General features: G+C 64.8%; 1 protein-coding gene across 7 annotated transcripts in view; it reads right to left on the bottom strand.

Annotated features, from left to right (window-relative positions):
* Window positions 1-20,057, bottom strand: part of UBA7 (ubiquitin like modifier activating enzyme 7) — a 32,834-nt gene that overhangs the window by 2,416 nt on the left and 10,361 nt on the right. For 6 of the 7 annotated variants that reach the window (XM_075006022.1, XM_075006021.1, XM_075006025.1 and 3 more), the window contains exons 10-23: window positions 18,475-18,609; window positions 18,089-18,247; window positions 17,056-17,163; window positions 16,216-16,296; window positions 15,752-15,907; window positions 15,092-15,257; window positions 14,572-14,768; window positions 13,788-13,852; window positions 13,298-13,472; window positions 12,747-12,821; window positions 12,006-12,195; window positions 11,384-11,493; window positions 10,847-10,939; window positions 10,351-10,545 (exon numbers count right to left, since the gene is read on the bottom strand). In XM_075006022.1, the coding sequence (XP_074862123.1) occupies window positions 10,351-10,545; window positions 10,847-10,939; window positions 11,384-11,493; window positions 12,006-12,195; window positions 12,747-12,821; window positions 13,298-13,472; window positions 13,788-13,852; window positions 14,572-14,768; window positions 15,092-15,257; window positions 15,752-15,907; window positions 16,216-16,296; window positions 17,056-17,163; window positions 18,089-18,247; window positions 18,475-18,609 (1,905 nt within the window). The remainder of the gene's footprint in view (window positions 1-10,350; window positions 10,546-10,846; window positions 10,940-11,383; window positions 11,494-12,005; window positions 12,196-12,746; window positions 12,822-13,297; window positions 13,473-13,787; window positions 13,853-14,571; window positions 14,769-15,091; window positions 15,258-15,751; window positions 15,908-16,215; window positions 16,297-17,055; window positions 17,164-18,088; window positions 18,248-18,474; window positions 18,610-20,057) is intronic. The other variant, XM_075006024.1, reaches the window with a different exon arrangement.

Here is a 20,057-nt window from a genome sequence, read left to right as displayed (position 1 = left end):
CTTCTGTGGGGTGTGTCCTGCCCCAGGACTCAGCCAGCTGGGCCAGAGGTGGCTCCGAGTGCCAACAAGGCAGGCCTTTCTGGGCAGCCCAGACTGCGGAGAGCCCCAGGCAGCAAGGCCACCAAAGAGGACATGATCGGGGGAGGGAGCAGGAGCTCACATAGCCTTATCCTGCCTCTGCCCAGCATGGCTCTTCCCCAACCCCCTGGCATCCCCCTGATGCACCCCAACCTGAGCTGCAGATCTAGGGGCAACACGGCCACCCCAATCACCGCCTGCCCACAACCGGCCAGCCCCCAGTACTGTGCCCTGTCTGTGTCTCCGCACGCCAGCCTCTGGGCAAGCCAAGCCCCTGCCCAGCCTGGCTCTCTGCGCTAACTGTGAGCACGGCCGCCCACAGGCGGGGAGTGCGGGAGAGGAAAACCAAAGCAAAGAGGCTGCAGGACCTGGGGAGAGCCCTGCAGAGCTGAGCACCGCCCTGGCCAGGCAGTGAGGGGAAGGGCACAAAACGGCCAGGCCATTTGCTGCAGCTGGCCCTGGCCATTTGCTCTCGCCAAGCAGTGGGGCTGCTTTTAGGGGTGGTGAAGGCCCCAGCCCTACTCTGGGGGTAGGGTGGTGCCACAAGGCATTAGCACCTAGCAACCCCACACTTGGTGGGTTAATAATCTTGTGCTTGCCATGACATGGCTCCTCCAGTGGCCCCACACTCAGAGCTGGGGGCCCTGCCCCACATGCCTTTGGTCCAGCCTGGCAGATGTCTGCTGGGTGCACATCTCTGGTTCAAGACCTGTCTGATGCCTGGCCTAGCCAGGGGAGCCATGACTAAGGCCCAAAGAGGGGCTCCGGCGACCCCCTTGGGCTGCCGTGTGGGGAGCTCCGCAGGAGGCACTCATCCCTGGCCGTCAGAGCTTGTGCTAGCGTGGGAGAGGAGGGTGTGGGGCTGGGGGGGTCTCGCTTGCAGATTGGGCTGGCCTTTTGCCCCCCATGCGGTTACTTCCCTTCCTCATGCTGAGGCTACCTCTACCCATTTCACACCATTGCTGCTGGGGTCCTGGCCAGGCTGGGGGGTGCCCTGCTCGGGCAGTGGGATGGTGGGGAGGTTGGCTGCTCTGTGTGGGGTGCGGGAGTGTTTTCTGCTTGGACTCATGCATCTGATGAAGTGGGTCTTTGCCCACGAAAGCTTATGCTCCAAACATCAGTTAGTCTATAAGGTGCCACAAGACTTCTTGTTGTTCTCAAAGATACAGACTAACACGGCGACCTCTCTGATACTTTGCTGCCTGGGAATAGCTGTGGTGGGGGGTTGCTGCTCTGGGGGCTGCATGGGGTTGTGCTCTGGTGGGAAGCTGTGGGGGGGGTTGCTGTTCCAGGGGGGTGGGACTATGAGGGGGTGCTGCTTTGGGAGTTATAGGGGGTTGCTGCTCTGGGGTGGGGGCTGTGGGGGGTTGTGTTCGGGGAGTGGGCTGTAGTGGGGTGCTGCTCTGGGGAGGGGGCTGTAGCGGTACTGCTGCTCTGGGGAAGGGGCTATAGGGGGCACTCCTCTGGGGAGGGGGGCTGCAGTGGGGGGCTGCAGGGCGTTGTGTTCGGGGAGGGGGCTGTAGCAGGGTGCTGCTCTGGGGAGGGTGCTGTAGGGGGCTGTGTTCAGGGAGGGGGCTGTAGGGGTTGCTGCTCTGGGGAAGGGGCTGTAGGGGCGCTGCTCTGGGGAAGGGGCTGTAGGGGGCTGTGTTCAGGGAGAGGCTGTAGGGGTTGCTGCTCTGGGGAGGGGGCTGTAAGGGGCTGTGTTCAGGGAGGGGGCTGTAGGGGTTGCTGCTCTGGGGAAGGGGCTGTAGGGGGTGCTGCTCTGGGGAAGGGGCTGTAGGGGCGCGCCTCTGGGGAGGGGGCTGTAGGGGGCTGTGTTCAGGGAGAGGCTGTAGGGGTTGCTGCTCTGGGGAGGGGGCTGTAAGGGGCTGTGTTCGGGGAGGGGGCTGTAGGGGTTGCTGCTCTGGGGAGGGGGCTGTAAGGGGCTGTGTTCGGGGAGGGGGCTGTAGGGGTTGCTGCTCTGGGGAAGGGGCTGTAGGGGCGCTGCTCTGGGGAGGGGGCTGTAGGGGGCTGTGTTCAGGGAGAGGCTGTAGGGGTTGCTGCTCTGGGGAGGGGGCTGTAAGGGGCTGTGTTCGGGGAGGGGGCTGTAGCAGGGTGCTGCTCTGGGGAGGGTGCTGTAGGGGGCTGTGTTCAGGGAGGGGGCTGTAGGGGTTGCTGCTCTGGGGAAGGGGCTGTAGGGGCGCTGCTCTGGGGAGGGGGCTGTAGGGGGCTGTGTTCAGGGAGAGGCTGTAGGGGTTGCTGCTCTGGGGAGGGGGCTGTAAGGGGCTGTGTTCAGGGAGAGGCTGTAGGGGTTGCTGCTCTGGGGAGGGGGCTGTAAGGGGCTGTGTTCGGGGAGGGGGCTGTAGGGGTTGCTGCTCTGGGGAAGGGGCTGTAGGGGGTGCTGCTCTGGGGAGGGGGCTGTAGGGGCGCTGCTCTGGGGAGGGGGCTGTAAGGGGCTGTGTTCGGGGAGGGGGCTGTAGGGGTTGCTGCTCTGGGGAGGGGGCTGTAAGGGGCTGTGTTCGGGGAGGGGGCTGTAGGGGTTGCTGCTCTGGGGAAGGGGCTGTAGGGGCGCTGCTCTGGGGAAGGGGCTGTAGGGGGCTGTGTTCAGGGAGAGGCTGTAGGGGTTGCTGCTCTGGGGAGGGGGCTGTAAGGGGCTGTGTTCAGGGAGGGGGCTGTAGGGGTTGCTGCTCTGGGGAAGGGGCTGTAGGGGTGCTGCTCTGGGGAAGGGGCTGTAGGGGGCTGTGTTCAGGGAGAGGCTGTAGGGGTTGCTGCTCTGGGGAGGGGGCTGTAAGGGGCTGTGTTCGGGGAGGGGGCTGTAGGGGTTGCTGCTCTGGGGAAGGGGCTGTAGGGGCGCTGCTCTGGGGAGGGGGCTGTAAGGGGCTGTGTTCAGGGAGAGGCTGTAGGGGTTGCTGCTCTGGGGAGGGGGCTGTAAGGGGCTGTGTTCGGGGAGGGGGCTGTAGGGGTTGCTGCTCTGGGGAAGGGGCTGTAGGGGGTGCTGCTCTGGGGAGGGGGCTGTAGGGGCGCTGCTCTGGGGAGGGGGCTGTAAGGGGCTGTGTTCGGGGAGGGGGCTGTAGGGGTTGCTGCTCTGGGGAGGGGGCTGTAAGGGGCTGTGTTCAGGGAGGGGGCTGTAGGGGTTGCTGCTCTGGGGAAGGGGCTGTAGGGGCGCTGCTCTGGGGAAGGGGCTGTAGGGGGCTGTGTTCAGGGAGAGGCTGTAGGGGTTGCTGCTCTGGGGAGGGGGCTGTAAGGGGCTGTGTTCAGGGAGGGGGCTGTAGGGGTTGCTGCTCTGGGGAGGGGGCTGTAGGGGCGCTGCTCTGGGGAGGGGGCTGTAGGGGTTGCTGCTCTGGGGAGGGGGCTGTAAGGGGCTGTGTTCGGGGAGGGGGCTGTAGGGGGTGCTGCTCTGGGGAGGGGGCTGTAAGGGGCTGTGTTCAGGGAGGGGGCTGTAGGGGTTGCTGCTCTGGGGAGGGGGCTGTAAGGGGCTGTGTTCAGGGAGGGGGCTGTAGGGGTTGCTGCTCTGGGGAGGGGGCTGTAAGGGGCTGTGTTCAGGGAGGGGGCTGTAGGGGTTGCTGCTCTGGGGAGGGGGCTGTAAGGGGCTGTGTTCGGGGAGGGGGCTGTAGGGGGTGCTGCTCTGGGGAGGGGGCTGTAAGGGGCTGTGTTCAGGGAGGGGGCTGTAGGGGTTGCTGCTCTGGGGAGGGGACTGTAGGGGGCTGTGTTCAGGGAGAGGCTGTAGGGGTTGCTGCTCTGGGGAGGGGGCTGTAAGGGGCTGTGTTCGGGGAGGGGGCTGTAGGGGTTGCTGCTCTGGGGAAGGGGCTGTAGGGGGTGCTGCTCTGGGGAGGGGGCTGTAGGGGGCTGTGTTCAGGGAGAGGCTGTAGGGGTTGCTGCTCTGGGGAGGGGGCTGTAAGGGGCTGTGTTCAGGGAGGGGGCTGTAGGGGTTGCTGCTCTGGGGAAGGGGCTGTAGGGGCGCTGCTCTGGGGAGGGGGCTGTAGGGGGCTGTGTTCAGGGAGAGGCTGTAGGGGTTGCTGCTCTGGGGAGGGGGCTGTAAGGGGCTGTGTTCGGGGAGGGGGCTGTAGGGGTTGCTGCTCTGGGGAAGGGGCTGTAGGGGCGCTGCTCTGGGGTGGGGGCTGTGGGGGGTTGTGTTCGGGGAGTGGGCTGTAGTGGGGTGCTGCTCTGGGGAGGGGGCTGTAGCGGTACTGCTGCTCTGGGGAAGCGGCTATAGGGGGCACTCCTCTGGGGAGGGGGGCTGCAGTGGGGGGCTGCAGGGCGTTGTGTTCGGGGAGGGGGCTGTAGCAGGGTGCTGCTCTGGGGAGGGTGCTGTAGGGGGCTGTGTTCAGGGAGGGGGCTGTAGGGGTTGCTGCTCTGGGGAAGGGGCTGTAGGGGTGCTGCTCTGGGGAGGGGGCTGTAGGGGGCTGTGTTCAGGGAGAGGCTGTAGGGGTTGCTGCTCTGGGGAGGGGGCTGTAAGGGGCTGTGTTCGGGGAGGGGGCTGTAGGGGTTGCTGCTCTGGGGAAGGGGCTGTAGGGGGTGCTGCTCTGGGGAGGGGGCTGTAGGGGGCTGTGTTCAGGGAGAGGCTGTAGGGGTTGCTGCTCTGGGGAGGGGGCTGTAAGGGGCTGTGTTCAGGGAGGGGGCTGTAGGGGTTGCTGCTCTGGGGAAGGGGCTGTAGGGGCGCTGCTCTGGGGAGGGGGCTGTAGGGGGCTGTGTTCAGGGAGAGGCTGTAGGGGTTGCTGCTCTGGGGAGGGGGCTGTAAGGGGCTGTGTTCGGGGAGGGGGCTGTAGGGGCGCTGCTCTGGGGAAGGGGCTGTAGGGGGCTGTGTTCAGGGAGAGGCTGTAGGGGTTGCTGCTCTGGGGAGGGGGCTGTAGGGGGCTGTGTTCAGGGAGAGGCTGTAGGGGCGCTGTAGGGGGCTGTGTTCAGGGAGAGGCTGTAGGGGTTGCTGCTCTGGGGAAGGGGCTGTAGGGGCTGTGTTCAGGGAGGGGGCTGTAGGGGTTGCTGCTCTGGGGAGGGGGCTGTAGGGGCGCTGCTCTGGGGAGGGGGCTGTAAGGGGCTGTGTTCAGGGAGGGGGCTGTAGGGGGTGCTGCTCTGGGGAAGGGGCTGTAGGGGGCTGTGTTCAGGGAGGGGGCTGTAGGGGTTGCTGCTCTGGGGAAGGGGCTGTAGGGGCGCTGCTCTGGGGAGGGGGCTGTAGGGGGCGCTGCTCTGGGGAAGGGGCTGTAGGGGTGCTGCTCTGGGGAGGGGGCTGTAGGGGGCTGTGTTCAGGGAGAGGCTGTAGGGGGTGCTGCTCTGGGGAGGGGGCTGTAGGGGGCTGTGTTCAGGGAGAGGCTGTAGGGGTTGCTGCTCTGGGGAAGGGGCTGTAAGGGGCTGTGTTCGGGGAGGGGGCTGTAGGGGTTGCTGCTCTGGGGAGGGGGCTGTAAGGGGCTGTGTTCAGGGAGGGGGCTGTAGGGGTTGCTGCTCTGGGGAAGGGGCTGTAGGGGCGCTGCTCTGGGGAGGGGGCTGTAGGGGGCTGTGTTCAGGGAGAGGCTGTAGGGGTTGCTGCTCTGGGGAGGGGGCTGTAAGGGGCTGTGTTCGGGGAGGGGGCTGTAGGGGTTGCTGCTCTGGGGAGGGTGCTGTAAGGGGCTGTGTTCAGGGAGGGGGCTGTAGGGGTTGCTGCTCTGGGGAAGGGGCTGTAGGGGCGCTGCTCTGGGGAGGGGGCTGTAGGGGGCTGTGTTCAGGGAGAGGCTGTAGGGGTTGCTGCTCTGGGGAGGGGGCTGTAAGGGGCTGTGTTTGGGGAGGGGGCTGTAGGGGGTGCTGCTCTGGGGAGGGGGCTGTAAGGGGCTGTGTTTGGGGAGGGGGCTGTAGGGGTTGCTGCTCTGGGGAGGGGGCTGTAAGGGGCTGTGTTCAGGGAGAGGCTGTAGGGGTTGCTGCTCTGGGGAGGGGGCTGTAAGGGGCTGTGTTCGGGGAGGGGGCTGTAGGGGGTGCTGCTCTGGGGAGGGGGCTGTAGGGGGCTGTGTTCGGGGAGGGGGCTGTAAGGGGCTGTGTTCGGGGAGGGGGCTGTAGGGGGTGCTGCTCTGGGGAGGGGGCTGTAGGGGGCTGTGTTCGGGGAGGGGGCTGTAAGGGGCTGTGTTCGGGGAGGGGGCTGTAGGGGGTGCTGCTCTGGGGAGGGGGCTGTAGGGGGCTGTGTTCAGGGAGAGGCTGTAGGGGTTGCTGCTCTGGGGAGGGGGCTGTAAGGGGCTGTGTTCGGGGAGGGGGCTGTAGGGGTTGCTGCTCTGGGGAGGGGGCTGTAAGGGGCTGTGTTTGGGGAGGGGGCTGTAGGGGTTGCTGCTCTGGGGAGGGGGCTGTAAGGGGCTGTGTTTGGGGAGGGGGCTGTAGGGGTTGCTGCTCTGGGGAGGGGGCTGTAAGGGGCTGTGTTCAGGGAGGGGGCTGTAGGGGTTGCTGCTCTGGGGAAGGGGCTGTAGGGGCGCTGCTCTGGGGAGGGGGCTGTAAGGGGCTGTGTTCGGGGAGGGGGCTGTAGGGGTTGCTGCTCTGGGGAGGGGGCTGTAGGGGGCTGTGTTCAGGGAGAGGCTGTAGGGGTTGCTGCTCTGGGGAGGGGGCTGTAAGGGGCTGTGTTTGGGGAGGGGGCTGTAGGGGTTGCTGCTCTGGGGAGGGGGCTGTAAGGGGCTGTGTTCGGGGAGGGGGCTGTAGGGGTTGCTGCTCTGGGGAGGGGGCTGTAAGGGGCTGTGTTTGGGGAAGGGGCTGTAGGGGCGCTGCTCTGGGGAGGGGGCTGTAAGGGGCTGTGTTCGGGGAGGGGGCTGTAGGGGGTGCTGCTCTGGGGGAGCTGGGGGCTGGGAGCTGAGCTGGCTGCACTGACCGAGACGCACTTAGAGACCTGGGCCTGGCGCCTGCTCTTGCCCCCCCCCCCGACAGCTAGTCTGGTTCCCCCCCCCCCCGCCCCGCCCCCACAGCCAGCCTGGCTCCCTCAGAGTCAGCGCTTCCTGTGCAGCAGGAAACTCGCCTCCTTCCCCCACAGATGGTCCCAATTTAGGGCCCTGCCCCCCTCTATTTACTCCCAAGCCCAGGCACAGGCCTGCAGAGCGGGTGGATGTCGTCCCAGATGGGGGGGGGGGCAGAGCGGGGGGTGGGGGTTGTGCCCATCCCAGACAGGAGGGGAGCGGAACAGGGGGGCAGCGCCCGTCCCAGACCGGGGGAGCAGAGCAGGGGTGGGAGTTGTGCCCGTCCCAGACAGGGGGAGCAGAATGGGGGGGCAGTGCCCATGCCAGACGGGGGGAGCAGAACAGGGAGTGGGGGTTGTGCCCGTCCCAGACGGGGGGAGCAGAACAGGGAGTGGGGGTTGTGCCCATCCCAACAGGGGGGAGCAGAACAGGGAGTGGGGGTTGTGCCCATGCCAGACAGGGGGGAGCAGAACGGGGGTGGGGGGGTTGCCTGTCCCAGACAGGGGGGAGCAGAGCGGGGTCGGGGGGGCATTGCCTGTCCCAGACAGGGGGGAGCAGAGCGGGGTCGGGGGGGTTGCCTGTCCCAGACAGGGGGGAGCAGAGCGGGGGTGGGGGGGTTGCCTGTCCCAGACAGGGGGGAGCAGAGCGGGGGCGGGGGGGCATTGCCTGTCCCAGACAGGGGGGAGCAGAGCGGGGGCGGGGGGGCATTGCCTGTCCCAGACAGGGGGGAGCAGAGCGGGGTCGGGGGGGCATTGCCTGTCCCAGACAGGAAGGAGCAGAGCGGGGGTGGGGGGCATTGCCTGTCCCAGACAGGGGGGAGCAGAGCGGGGTCGGGGGGGTTGCCTGTCCCAGACAGGGGGGAGCAGAGCGGGGTCGGGGGGCATTGCCTGTCCCAGACAGGGGGGAGCAGAGCGGGGGTGGGGGGCATTGCCTGTCCCAGACAGGGGGGAGCAGAGCGGGGTCGGGGGGGTTGCCTGTCCCAGACAGGGGGGAGCAGAGCGGGGGCGGGGGGGTTGCCTGTCCCAGACAGGGGGGAGCAGAGCGGGGTCGGGGCATTGCCTGTCCCAGACAGGGGGGAGCAGAGCGGGGGCGGGGGGGTTGCCTGTCCCAGACAGGAAGGAGCAGAGCGGGGGCGGGGGGGTTGCCTGTCCCAGACAGGAAGGAGCAGAGCGGGGGTGGGGGGCATTGCCTGTCCCAGACAGGGGGGAGCAGAGCGGGGTCGGGGGGGTTGTGCCTGTCCCAGACAGGGGGGAGCAGAGCGGGGTCGGGGGGGTTGCCTGTCCCAGACAGGGGGGAGCAGAGCGGGGTCGGGGGGCATTGCCTGTCCCAGACAGGGGGGAGCAGAGCGGGGGTGGGGGGGTTGCCTGTCCCAGACAGGGGGGAGCAGAGCGGGGTCGGGGGGGTTGCCTGTCCCAGACAGGGGGGAGCAGAGCGGGGGCGGGGGGGTTGCCTGTCCCAGACAGGGGGGGGCAGAGCGGGGTCGGGGGGCATTGCCTGTCCCAGACAGGGGGGAGCAGAGCGGGGTCGGGGGGGTTGCCTGTCCCAGACAGGAAGGAGCAGAGCGGGGTCGGGGGGCATTGCCTGTCCCAGACAGGGGGGAGCAGAGCGGGGTCGGGGGGCAGTGCTCTTCCCAGGCTATGGGGAAAAGCTGTTCTGAGCCCTGCAACTGGAGCTCTCCTTCCCGCACCCTCACGCCTCCTGCTCCAGCCACCGTACACGGCTCCCCTGCTGCCCCCCGGTACCTCCTGGGGCACAGCCTAGGCATGGACACATATGGCCCTTGGGCCCAGCCTCCCCTGCAGGTTCCTGTTGGGGGGCAATTCTGTTCTTGCCCCCAGCCTCTGCTCTCCCAGGAGTGACCCCAAGCAGCCGAGGCAGGCAGTGGCCCTGGCAGTGAACATGGGGGGCAGGCAGATGGCACAGTGGCTGCCTTTGCTGTGGCTGTGGGGGCACCAGGTGGCCCTGGGGTGCTGTGCTAGGGCTGGGTGGGGGGAACCCACAGCAAGAGGCAGGTGGTCCCAGGCTCTGCCCAGAGGCCGTGCAGGCAGCTGTGAGCCCTCCAGGCTGAGGAGGGACAAAGGGCATGGTGCTGTACTACTGATGCATTACCCCAGCTGCCACACTGTGAACTCTGGCTGGGTGGCAGCTCTGTGCTGTGCTGTGCTGGGCTGGGGTGCACAACGGCCCCCATCCCCAAGACCTCAGATCTGCTTGCCCGGGGGGCTGTTCTGGGGTATCCAGACAGCACTGCCTGGACAGGCTCTTGCACCCGCAGCTGCTTCCCACCCCAGTTCCATCTCTAGGGCCCCAGCTGGCAGGAGCCAGCTTGGTCCAGCTCCCTGCATGATCCTGCCAGGCTGGAGTGGGACAGAAGAGCGGCATCAAAGGCAGCTGCTGGCTAGGCCAGACCAGGCCCCCCCAGGCTGTGGGCACTCAGGCTGATGCAGGGAGAGAGCCTGGGACGGCAGAGGACTCTGGGATGGATCTTCTGAGCCATTCAGCTGATGCTTTGGCACACAGGCTCCCAATGGCCTCCACAGCTCCCCTGCTGCACCACAGTGCCCTCATGCAGGGCGTGGCTGGGGCAGGCATGAGCAGCTCCATGTGGCAGAAAGGAGAGAAAAGCCCGGCTGCATGGTCCAGGCACCGGGGCTGGCCAGCCCCCTGCACTGTGTGCATAGGGTATAGGCCCCCATACGGGCTAGGCCCTGCAGCCAGGCAGAAGGTACGACATGGGCCATGCTGACCAGTGCCACCCACAGCAGGGAACATCCATACCGATGGCTACAGCCCCCTGCCCAGAACCATGCTCTAACTCTCCACCGAGATGCACCCTGTGCTGGGGAGGAGCACATGCAAGCATGCAGTTGCTTCAGAGCCAAGACCAGCACACAGGGGACGGGAGTGCAAGAGGAAGCCAGGACCTGGGCACACCTGCCCTATGCCAAAGGCAGGGGCCCATCCTCACACCTCCAGGGTCCAGGCCCTGTAGGGCCACACTAGGACACGGGAACAGGTCTGTAAAGGGAGGCACCCCTTTGTGCCACACTGGGGCTGGTCTTCTCACCTCACTCCCTGCAGCACAGCACCCCGTAGTGCTGCACCGGGGCTAGTCCCCACTGCCTGAGGAATCCCCCACCACTGTGCAGGGGCACCCCAGGTAGCACTGGCTCGGCAGAGAGCACCCCCAGCCTCTCACTGAGTGGTGCCAGACCTCAGGCCAGCCACGGGTGGTGCCCTCGGGGTGAGTGCACAGACCCCAGCTCCATGGCTGGCAGCCCCCCAAGTCACTGACTCTGCTGCCCTCAAGGGAGGCCCACCCCCCTGCCACTGAGCCCCGAGCGGGGCCTGCCCAGCTGTGGGGTGCAAGAGGTGGTGGGCACAGCTGGGAGTGGACTCTCACCTTGTAGGCAGCTGGAGGTGGCAGGGGTGGGAAGCGGGCGAGCAGCGGCTCGGCGAGCTGTAGGAAGCTGTTCCGGTAGGAGTGGAGGTCCTGGTGCCCCCATACCAGCTTGTAGAGCTCCAGGCAGGCCAGGCCAGCCACTGCTGCTGTCGTGGTGGCAATGGCAGGGATGATCCTGCCAGCCACCCGCTTGCTCTGCAGACAACAGGAACCAAGTCACCAGCTGCTTTTAGGGCAGGGCACAGGGCCCCAGACCTCAGAGCTGTCTGGGGGTGCCATCACCCATCGCCAGCTCCTCCCTTTCTTTGTCTGTCCCCAGGGGGCCAGGGCCCACCCCATGACTGTTACCTAGGGGACTGTGGCCCTGTCCATCCTATTTCTCTTTTTGGGGGCTCCCCATTGCCCTACCCTCTCCCTGTCCCTGTCCTGGGGGTTCTGCTCCTGCCCTGTGCCTCTCTGGGTGCTGGGGAGGGCATGGCCCCCCTGCCCCCCTCACCTTGTGCCAGTCAGCAGGCGCAATGCCGTAGTTCTCCGCCCGCAGGTTGGAAGCAGCCATGATGAAATCCACATGGCCATTGCTGTCATCGTCCTACAGGGCCCATGTGAGAGGAGGGTGATGAGAACTGGGGAAGCGGTGCTGTCTGGCTGCCTGCAGGGGAACCCCGCAGCTAGCCCCGTGGGCAGAGGCCTGATTTTGGGAGGGCAGCCTGGGCCTCACCATACAGGACACGTCTCTGATGCAAGCCACTGTTCTGAGCATCCCAGTGCTCAGCCCACCCACCTGACCCCATGTGGCCAAGCCAGCCCCTGCCTGGGCCCAGGCCAGCTGCACCTCACTTCACTGGCCCCTGCCCAGAGACACCCACAGGCCAGCCCACTGGTGGGGAGATGAGCCCCCCACCCCGTCACACCGCCCCTGGGCGCACTGGAATCTGCAGCAGCCCCAGGCCAGCCTCCCATCCCAGCCATGGCTCAGCCCCACATGGCTCCCAGCAGTGCCCAGGGGAGACCCAGCCAGTTCAGATCCTACTACCTTCTCAAAGTGGATGGGCTCCATGAGGTGGGCGCTGCCACACCCCACCTCCAGCAGCACCTGCCTGCACTCCGCCAGCTCCTGCCTCAGCGCCACCAGCTGCACCTCATCTGTAGGGGACAGAACAGTGGGACTCCACCGGGGGCAAGTACCGGCTCTCTGTGGCAGTAGGGACCCCCAAGCCAGCAGCAGAGGGAGCAGATCCAAGTGGAGATGCTGGACACCCAGGTCAGCCTGCACTGCCAGCAGAGGCTTCCAGAGGTGGTGCCTGCAGGGGAAACGCCAGCTCCAGAGGGCTGTGAGACAGCCTGCAGGTGTCTGTGGAGGACAGTGGGGCTGCTCCATGCTGACGCCCACCATGCCTGGCCAGCGTCTCCCACAGCAGAGAGCAGAGCTTTTCCCCAGCTGGCGCCAGGCAGGGTCTCACATCTCACGACTGCATCTAGCCTGGACACCCTGCTCCTTGGGAGCTCTGCCAACCAGAGCGTGGGCAGGACAGGTCAGTGCCAGCAGCACGGGGGCCCAGCCTGCTGTGAGGTCTACAGCCTTTCCCTAGGGCCCCCGAACTCCCTTCCTCCCCCCAGCACAGCCTCCAGTAGCACAGCCCCAGGGCAGCTCTTACCAACCCTGGTGGGTGCCTCCACCATCTCCTCCTCCGTGGTAGGGATCTGCACCCCGTGTGCTGGCTGGAAGGGCGGCACCACCATGGCCCGCAACGTCTCCCTGGCAGCAGCCCGGTCCCGGCACACCTGCAGCCTGTGTGTCTGGGCAAAGAGGCTGGCAGCAGCCATGATGTAGTCCATGTGGGTGCTCTGTGAATACAGCCTGGCTCAGGGAGGAGCAGGGCAGCCCATCCCCCCTGCACCATCACCCACATTCACCTGCTGTGCCCAGCATTATCACCTCACCTGCCTGTACCCTGCACTGTCACCCCTCTGCTTGTCTGTGCCCTGCACCATCAACTATGCACAGCCCAATCAGCCACACCCCTGCTCTGTCCCTACAGCTTCTGCCCCAAAACCAGATCCTGATTCCGACTGCCTCATCCCCAGTACAGGCACCACCCCAAGGTCTCCACAACCAAGTCTAACACCAGCACCACCCTCACAGGGGTCATCTCAGCCATGGGCCCCAGCACAGAGCCCCCCAGTGTGGGCTGTTGCACTCCCCCTTCATGACCTCCCCTCCCTGTGCACAGCTCAGGGGCAGGTCACAGAGGCTCTCCCAGAGCTGCCGGGCCCAGCGCGCAGAGTCCTGCCAGCTGTGCACCCCTCCAGTGTCCCTGTGGGCACAGGGCCGTACTAACCTTGCCCCCGTGGCCCTGCCTCCCATCTCCAGGCACTCTCGCCTGTGCTCCACTTACATTGTCGCAGTCAAACTCCAGGGGCCGGGGACATCTCTTGGGCGGCAGCCAGAAAGGGATCCCGGAGCTGGTCTCCTGGGACAGAGGAAACCATGGCTCAGGCCAGGGAGGGAACCCAGTCAATGCAGGCTCCCCTCCCCGTGCACAGCTCTGGGGCAGGTCACAGGGACCAGGTGGGGGCTGAGGCTCCACTGCGGGAGTAGCAGCAGGGCCACGGGGCCCAAGGGGGAGCTGCAGGAAGCTGGGCTGGGGCCATGTTGAGGCAGGGCAGTGAGGCAGGCAGAGGGATAGAGGCTCCATGCAGGGGGTGAGAGCTGAGGGTGCAGGCAGGGACCAGATGCATGGGGAGCACCAGGGCAGAGCCCACGGTACAACGTCTGAGGGTGCTGTGAGGGGTCAGACTGGAAGTGGGGGGTGGAAGAAGGATCTCAGGCTGGGGGGTAGTGTCAGAGTCAGTGAGGAACTGGACTGGAGCCTGATGGGGCTGCAGCCCAAGGGGTTAGGTGTTGAACCCCGGAGAGGGAGAGGATCGGAGCTTGGGGGCCACTCACGTGTCCTGGTGGGAAAACATGCAGCAGCTGCAGGACAGCCTGGTGATAGAGGCTCTCCCAGTGCTGCCGGGCCCAGCGCACACAGTCCTGCCAGCTATGTGGCTTCTCCTTCAAGCTGCTGCGCACCCCCTCCAGGACCTCCAGTGTCCACTGTCTCTCCAGGAAGGCTGGGTCCCTGTGGGCGCAGGGCACTGTCAGGCTGAGCCACTCTCAGCCCCACCTGGTGAAGCACAGTGCCAGTGCCTGGGCAGGGGTGTCCCCCAGCAGAGAGGACCCAGGGATCTGGGGCCCTTCCAGGCTAGCTGCTGAGCCCTGGCACAAGTAAGCTGCTGTGTCCCACAGACAGATCCCAGAGCCAGAACCCCAACCAGGCAGCCCAGTCCCAGAATACTCTCCCAGTTCCCCTGCATTCTCCGTAGCTCCCCTCACCCACCTAACTCTTGCCCCAAGAACCCTCCACAGTCCCCCCAAACCCCCACGCTGCACTCACTCCAGGTACTTGTTGACATTCTCCGCAGGCATCTTGAAGAGTCCATCAAACTCGTCCCGGGCCCACTGTGGGGAAGGGCATTTACACACGAGCTGGGGGTGGGCCCTGGTGCCCAGCTACCCCACTCCCAGTCTCACTAGGGTGTGCTGGGAACCCCATGCCTAGAGCCCAATGCTGAGGCTGTGGGCACTCAGAGTTGGCCAGGGCAGGGGTGCAGTGCCAGGCACAGGGAGATACATATCTCCTAGAACTGGAAGGGACCTCAGAAGGTCATCTAGTCCAGTCCCCTGCCCTCTTGGCAGGACCAGGCACCATCCCTGACATCTATCTGCTCCAGTCCCTACATAGTCTGCTCAAGGATTGAGCTCACAACCCCGAGTTTAGGAGGCCACTGCTCAAACCACTGTGCTATCCCTCCCCCGCATCCAGGGCCTGTGCAATGAAAGTGCACGGGCTCGGGGGCAGCATGTGGGCTGGGAAGCAGGACGCCCTGGCAGCCATGGGGCTCCCAGCCAGGAAGCTGCTGGGCCCATACCGTGCCGGCAGCCTCCTCCACTGCTGAAGAAGCAGGCCAGGGGCCTAGTGAGGGGCTGGGAGCGGCAGTGCCCAAGGACTCTGCTGGGCCACAGCGTCACTCCTGCCTGCATGCTTGCCAGTGAGAGCAGGATCCAGCACAGCCTGACCCTGCTCTTGGGCAGGGCTGGCTGGGGCCATGTGCAGACTGCAGGGGGTCCAGGCCTGACGCAAGGCCTAGACTCTGGCCTGGGGTGGAAGGCCTGCCCACCTGCAGGGTGTGCTCAATGGTGCTGGGGAAGTGGCGCAGGGTGCACAGGGGCACGGCCATCTCCTTGGGGTCCGAGGGGCTCCCAAAGGGCTGTGTCAGGTGGGGCACAATGACCTGTACATGACCCTTGGTGCCTTCAGTGCCCGAGTCCAGCAAGGGCTTGAGGTAGCGGATGCAGCGGCCGTCCACATAGGCCCCTGTGGGTAAGAAGGGGTGAGGTCAGGGGGACACCCCACTTCTGCCCCTTCCCCTGGGGGCTTGGCCAGTGCCCTTCCCAGGCAGCCGCTGAGGGCACCCTGCTAGGCTTGCAGGCAGTGTGCCTCCTGGGGGGCAAGACCTGAGGGAGCTCTGCCCCCAAAGATTCCCACGAGATCCCAGCCGCGGGCTGAGCACATACTGAGCCGGGGCCAGGGCCAGGGCCGGAAGCAGCAGCCTCTTCCCAGCGAGAAGGTCCTGGTACGTGGGGAAGCACTGTGGCAGAGCGGGGCAGGGCGTTGGCTGGGCTGACATGGGCACTCACGGGCCTGCATGCTGTCCAGGGCATTGGCCACGCCATCCAGGGCTAGGAAGAAGTGCTCCCCATACAGCGTCTCTGTGTTGGGTCCCACAGGGTGTGGCTGGGCCGTCACCCTGATTGTGGGGTTCATCTGACGCAGGGCTGCTGCTGCCGTCTCTGACTTCAGCTTCTGCAAGAGCGGAGAGAGCTGTGAGCTGGGGGTGCAGGGAACCCCTCCTAGCACAGTGCTGCACCCCTCAGGTAGACCCGAGGCCAGGCGCTGGGCTGCTCCCTTCTCCTCAGCCAGCTCCATGGACCCTCCGGGGCCCAGAGCCAGTAGTAGGAAGGACAGAGAGTAAGAGCTGTGGGAAATCAGTGCCCATCTCTGGCACTCAACCCCTCACCAGGGACCTCTGGGGTGCAGCCAGGGAGTGAAAGGCAAGACACAGAGCCAAGCACTGCTGCCCTGAGCGTGCAGAACTAGCCAGGTGGGGGCTGCAGGTTGGGAGTGAAGGGCACCAATGAAACTAGAGAACAGGGTAAGCCCAGGGGTGGGGTAACAGGGGTTACAGGTCAGGACTGAGAGGCAGGGACAGAGATGAGGGGACTCTAAGGTGGGATGAGCAGGGGGCTGTGGATTGTGAGTGAGGGGTGTCAAGACCCCGCCCAGCCCTCCCCACTCACACCCACGTCCTGTGGGCGGAAGAGCAGCTGCCGACTAAGGTTGGAGCGCTCGATGGTGTCCATGTCTGTCACGGTGATACTCCCGCCCTCGCCAGCCGCCAGCCCAATCATTGCAAAGTTCTTCAGCAGCTCACAACCAATGGCTCCTGCTCCTACCTGGCAGAAGAAGACGGAGTGACAGTCATAGAATCCTAGGGCTGGAAGGGACCTCAGGAGGTCATCCAGTCCAGCCCTGTGCCTACAGCAGGATCAATGCCCACTTAGTCATCCCGCCCAGGACTCTATCAAGCAGGGACTTAAAAACATGTAGGGACGGAGATTCCACCAGATCTCTAGGCAACGCATTCCAGTGCTTCACCACCCACCTGGCGACATAGCTTTTCCTAATGTCCAACCTGCACCTCTCCCTCTGTCAGCATGACTCTGCCCTGAGCTCCTGCCTCACCCTCACCCAGCCCACTCACCACAAAGTATTTCTGCTGGCCCAGCCTCTTCTGGAAGTCAGCCCCGAACACAGCAATCTGCCCGTCATAGCGGCTGCCACGCTGGAGAGGCAGAGGACAAAGCCATCAGCACCCTGCACCCACTTCCTGATCACCCCTTCTCTAACTCCCTGCCCTGCCCCTTCTCTGGGGCTCCAACCCTTCCCCACAGCCTCGCCCACTCCATCCCCCTTCTCTCTCCCTCACTTCACTCTCATTCATTTTCATCAGCCTGGGGCAGGGAGTTTGGAAGGGCGGCTGAGGGCTCCCAGTGCAGGCTCTGGGATGGGGACAGAGATGAGGGTTTAGGATGCAGGAGAGGGCTCCAGGATGGTGACTGGCACTAAGGGGTTTGGAGTGTGGGAGGGGACTCTGTGCCAGTGCAGGGGGTCGGGGTATGGGATCTGGCTGGCCTCAGGCAGCTCCCTGGAAGTGGCGACATGCCCCTCTGACTCCTTAGCACAGGTAGGGCCAAGGGCCTCCATGTGCTGCCCTGCCCACAGACACCCACTCCACAGCTCCTAGCGGCCAATGGGAACAGCAGAGCTGGGACTGAGGGTGGGGCAGCGGGCAGAGCCCCCGTGGATGCCTGGGACCTAGGAGCCAGAGGGACAAGCTGGCCACCTCCGAGAGCTGTGCAGAGCCAGGACGGGAAGCAGTATAGACCAAGCTGCCCCTTTCTCAACCAGGTGTTCCAACTGAGATGCAGAGGTGTGGCAGTGCTAACACCCCTCCCTCCCATGGCAGGGCTGGGTAAGGGGCCTACCCCCAGTGGCTCCCAGGCTGCAATCACCAGCAGTAAGCAGCAGGCACCGCACTCACTGGGACACAGGACTCCTCTGTCAGCAGCTCCGTGCCTTGCTCAGGCAGACACTCCAGTGCATCGAAGTACATCCATTGCTCCAGCGGCAAGAACTTCCCCGAGGCAGCCTGGACACAGCAGGATGGGCAGTGTCACCTCTGCTGGGCCCCAAGCGCCCAGCCAGAGCCCATCTACCAACTGGACTGGCGGCTCCTGCGAGCAGAGGGGCTGGCAGCCCCATGCTTGGCTGACAAAGGAGTACTCAGCACCTGTTTCTAGGTGCGGAGTGGAGCACAGCTCCCTGGCATAGGAATATCCCAGGCACCCCCAGACCTTCAGGCAGCACCCCCAGTCTTTGCGGCAGTGGCACTGGGGAAGGCGGCGCCCCCTGCAGGCCATTTGTGCAGATGTAGCTCAGAGAGAACTGACGTTAGGATCCTGCATCCCTGCCCAGGTCTGCCGCTGGCTTGCTGCGTGTGCGTAAGGCAGCCCCAAGCCACGGGAGCCAGGGGCCTGCCCCATCCCATCGCAGCACTACACACACACACACACGACACAAACTGCACAGCTCAGCTGAGTCCTGCTTGGGGGGCAGAAGGAGATTTCTGGAGTTGAGAGCTAGCCAAAGCGGAAGGGCAGATGAGGGACCACGACCCTGCGACTGACAACCCCCAGGGCTAACAGGGAGAGGAGAGGGCTCCAAATCAGCATGATTGACAGGGCAAGCAGGCCACCGAGAGAGGCTCAGCTTGGGCTGAACCCAGGCTGCCGCGTGAGGGGCAGAGAAGGGCTGCTACCAGCTCAGCTTGGGCTGCTGCCCCTGAGCTCAGCCCCCACCTCCTCCCATCCCTGCTGCACCGCCCATGGGAGACACACTCTGGGGCACCCACAAGGTGAGCCGCAGCGGGACAGTCTGGCTTGGACGGGGCGCCACCTGGTGGCTGAATCAGGAACCCGACAGGTCTGCTCACACTGGCATGTGGGAGCATCACGTGTCCCCTGCGGCCCCCCCGCCCCCGCCTCCTCCCAGGGACCGCCAACCTGACCACGCACCTTCAGCACCTCCTGGGAAGCCAGGCCCCCAAGGAGGGCAGCCATGGGGCTCAGCTCTCCTGCACTCACGAGGGCAAATGTCCGCACCAGCTCCTCATCCAAGTTCTCCTTGTGTGTGCTCAGGCCTCTGGCCAGCTCCAGCAGCCTCTCCGCATCTGTCTGCAGGGGTGGGCATAGAAAGGTGGGGTGGGACCCACGGGGGAGGCACTGGAGCAGGGAACAGGTAGGGCATGGCTGGGCACCAGCATGGAGTGGTGGAGCGTTGGCCGGGGTGGGGGAGGGGGGGATTTAGGTGGGACAGGATGTCGAGAGCCTGGCTGAACCCAGCAGGTGAAGCCAGCCCCGACCCAGTGTGGGCAAGGAGGGTCATGGGCAGGGCCACTCACCTGGGCTTTGGGCCAGGGCAGGCGTCCGGTCTCGGCAGTGAAGGAGTGCAGTGCTTGGAAACCCAGGTGCAAGCTGTCCCCTCGGTCGCCCATGGCTTTGATTTTTGGCTCAGCCAGGGCTGCTCTCAGGGGTGCCTGTGAGGAGACCATGTGCTAAGGAGGCAGTGCCTACGGAGCCGGGTACAGGCAGGGATGCATGCTGGCACAGAGCAAGACAGCTGGGACCAGCGGGGCTAGGCTAGTCCGCGCCATGACAGGCTCTTGGCCAGGGTGCTGCCAGGGTTCTGAAGGCCACGCCAAGCCAGGGACACATGCCTTGTAGCAGACATGATGCCAGGCCCACATGCCCATGCCACAGACTGCAGCTGGTCTGGGCCCTGGCACAGACTGTCCCCCCATTTCATCCAGCTACAGGGACCCAGGGGGCAAACAGGGGATGGGCCCGGATGGGGGTCTGTGTGGTTACAAACAGCTAATGTTCCAGCTGCTGACTGGAGGGGGGGTGTTGTCCGCTGCCTCTGCTGGGTGCAGCCCCCTTGGAAAGGCCGAAGGGGGGATGCACAGGATGAGTGCCTGGCAGAGGTGCTGGCAGGTCTTGTCCGTCTCTTGCCATCACAGATTAGACCCTGGCACATATGCCCAATGTTCGTTGCCTGGAGTCGTGTGGCATGCCAGGAACAGGCACTACTGGGCAGGAAACCAGCCTCAGACCCTCCAGAGGCCCTAACCCAGGGCACTGTTACACAAACTGGTCACATTTACACAACAAAATATGGTCTTCCCCACTTGGGCTCCATGCGCCTCCACTGCAAGCTGAGTCCGCTGCCCCCACTGTGCCTGCTGTACCCACTGCACTCACTGCCCAGCCTCTCTCAGGCCTTTTCCTCATGCCCTCTCCACCCAGCAGTTCTACTGCAGCACAGTGCCTGCATCGCAGCCCCCCCCTCCCCACAGCTAACACTGCCGCAATCCCATGGTGAAAAGGGTTGCCTCCCAGACGGCCTTGGGCACTGCCCACGCAGTGTCTCAGAACCAAGTTTCAGGAGTGCCCCACGGTGCACACAGCCTGACGCTAGGCATGGGGGATTGCCCCCCTGGAGGGGCACATGCTAAGCCTTACCCCTTACAGAGGACATGGAAAACAGAGCAGAGAACAGCCTACGCAATGTGCAAGCTGGGAGGGGGTGCAAGCACTTTGCAGGACAGGATTGGAAATCAACATGATCCAGACAATCAGGAGAAACAGTCTGAAATAAATAGGATGAAATTCAGGAAGTACAAATGCAAAGTGCTCCTTACATTGCAAGGAACAATCAGTCGTGCACACACAAAGTGGGAAGTGACTGCCTTGGAAGGAGTGCTGTGGAAAGAGAGTCATGTTGCAAAAGCAGTAAACATAATTCTGGGTGGATTAGCTGGAGTGTTGTGAGCCAGATACATTAAGGTAGCCATGTTAGTCTGTATTCAAACCAAACAAACAAGCATTCGTGTAGCACCCTAAAGACTAACAAAAGCAATTTCTTAGGTGATGAGCTTTCATGGTGCTTTCGTCTGCCCCACAAAAACTCATTACCTAATAATTT

Source organism: Carettochelys insculpta, chromosome 11, assembly GCF_033958435.1.
Source record: "Carettochelys insculpta isolate YL-2023 chromosome 11, ASM3395843v1, whole genome shotgun sequence".
Lineage (NCBI taxonomy): Eukaryota > Metazoa > Chordata > Testudines > Carettochelyidae > Carettochelys > Carettochelys insculpta.
Note: the sequence above shows the minus strand (reverse complement) of the source record. Positions and strands in the feature narration are given on the sequence as shown.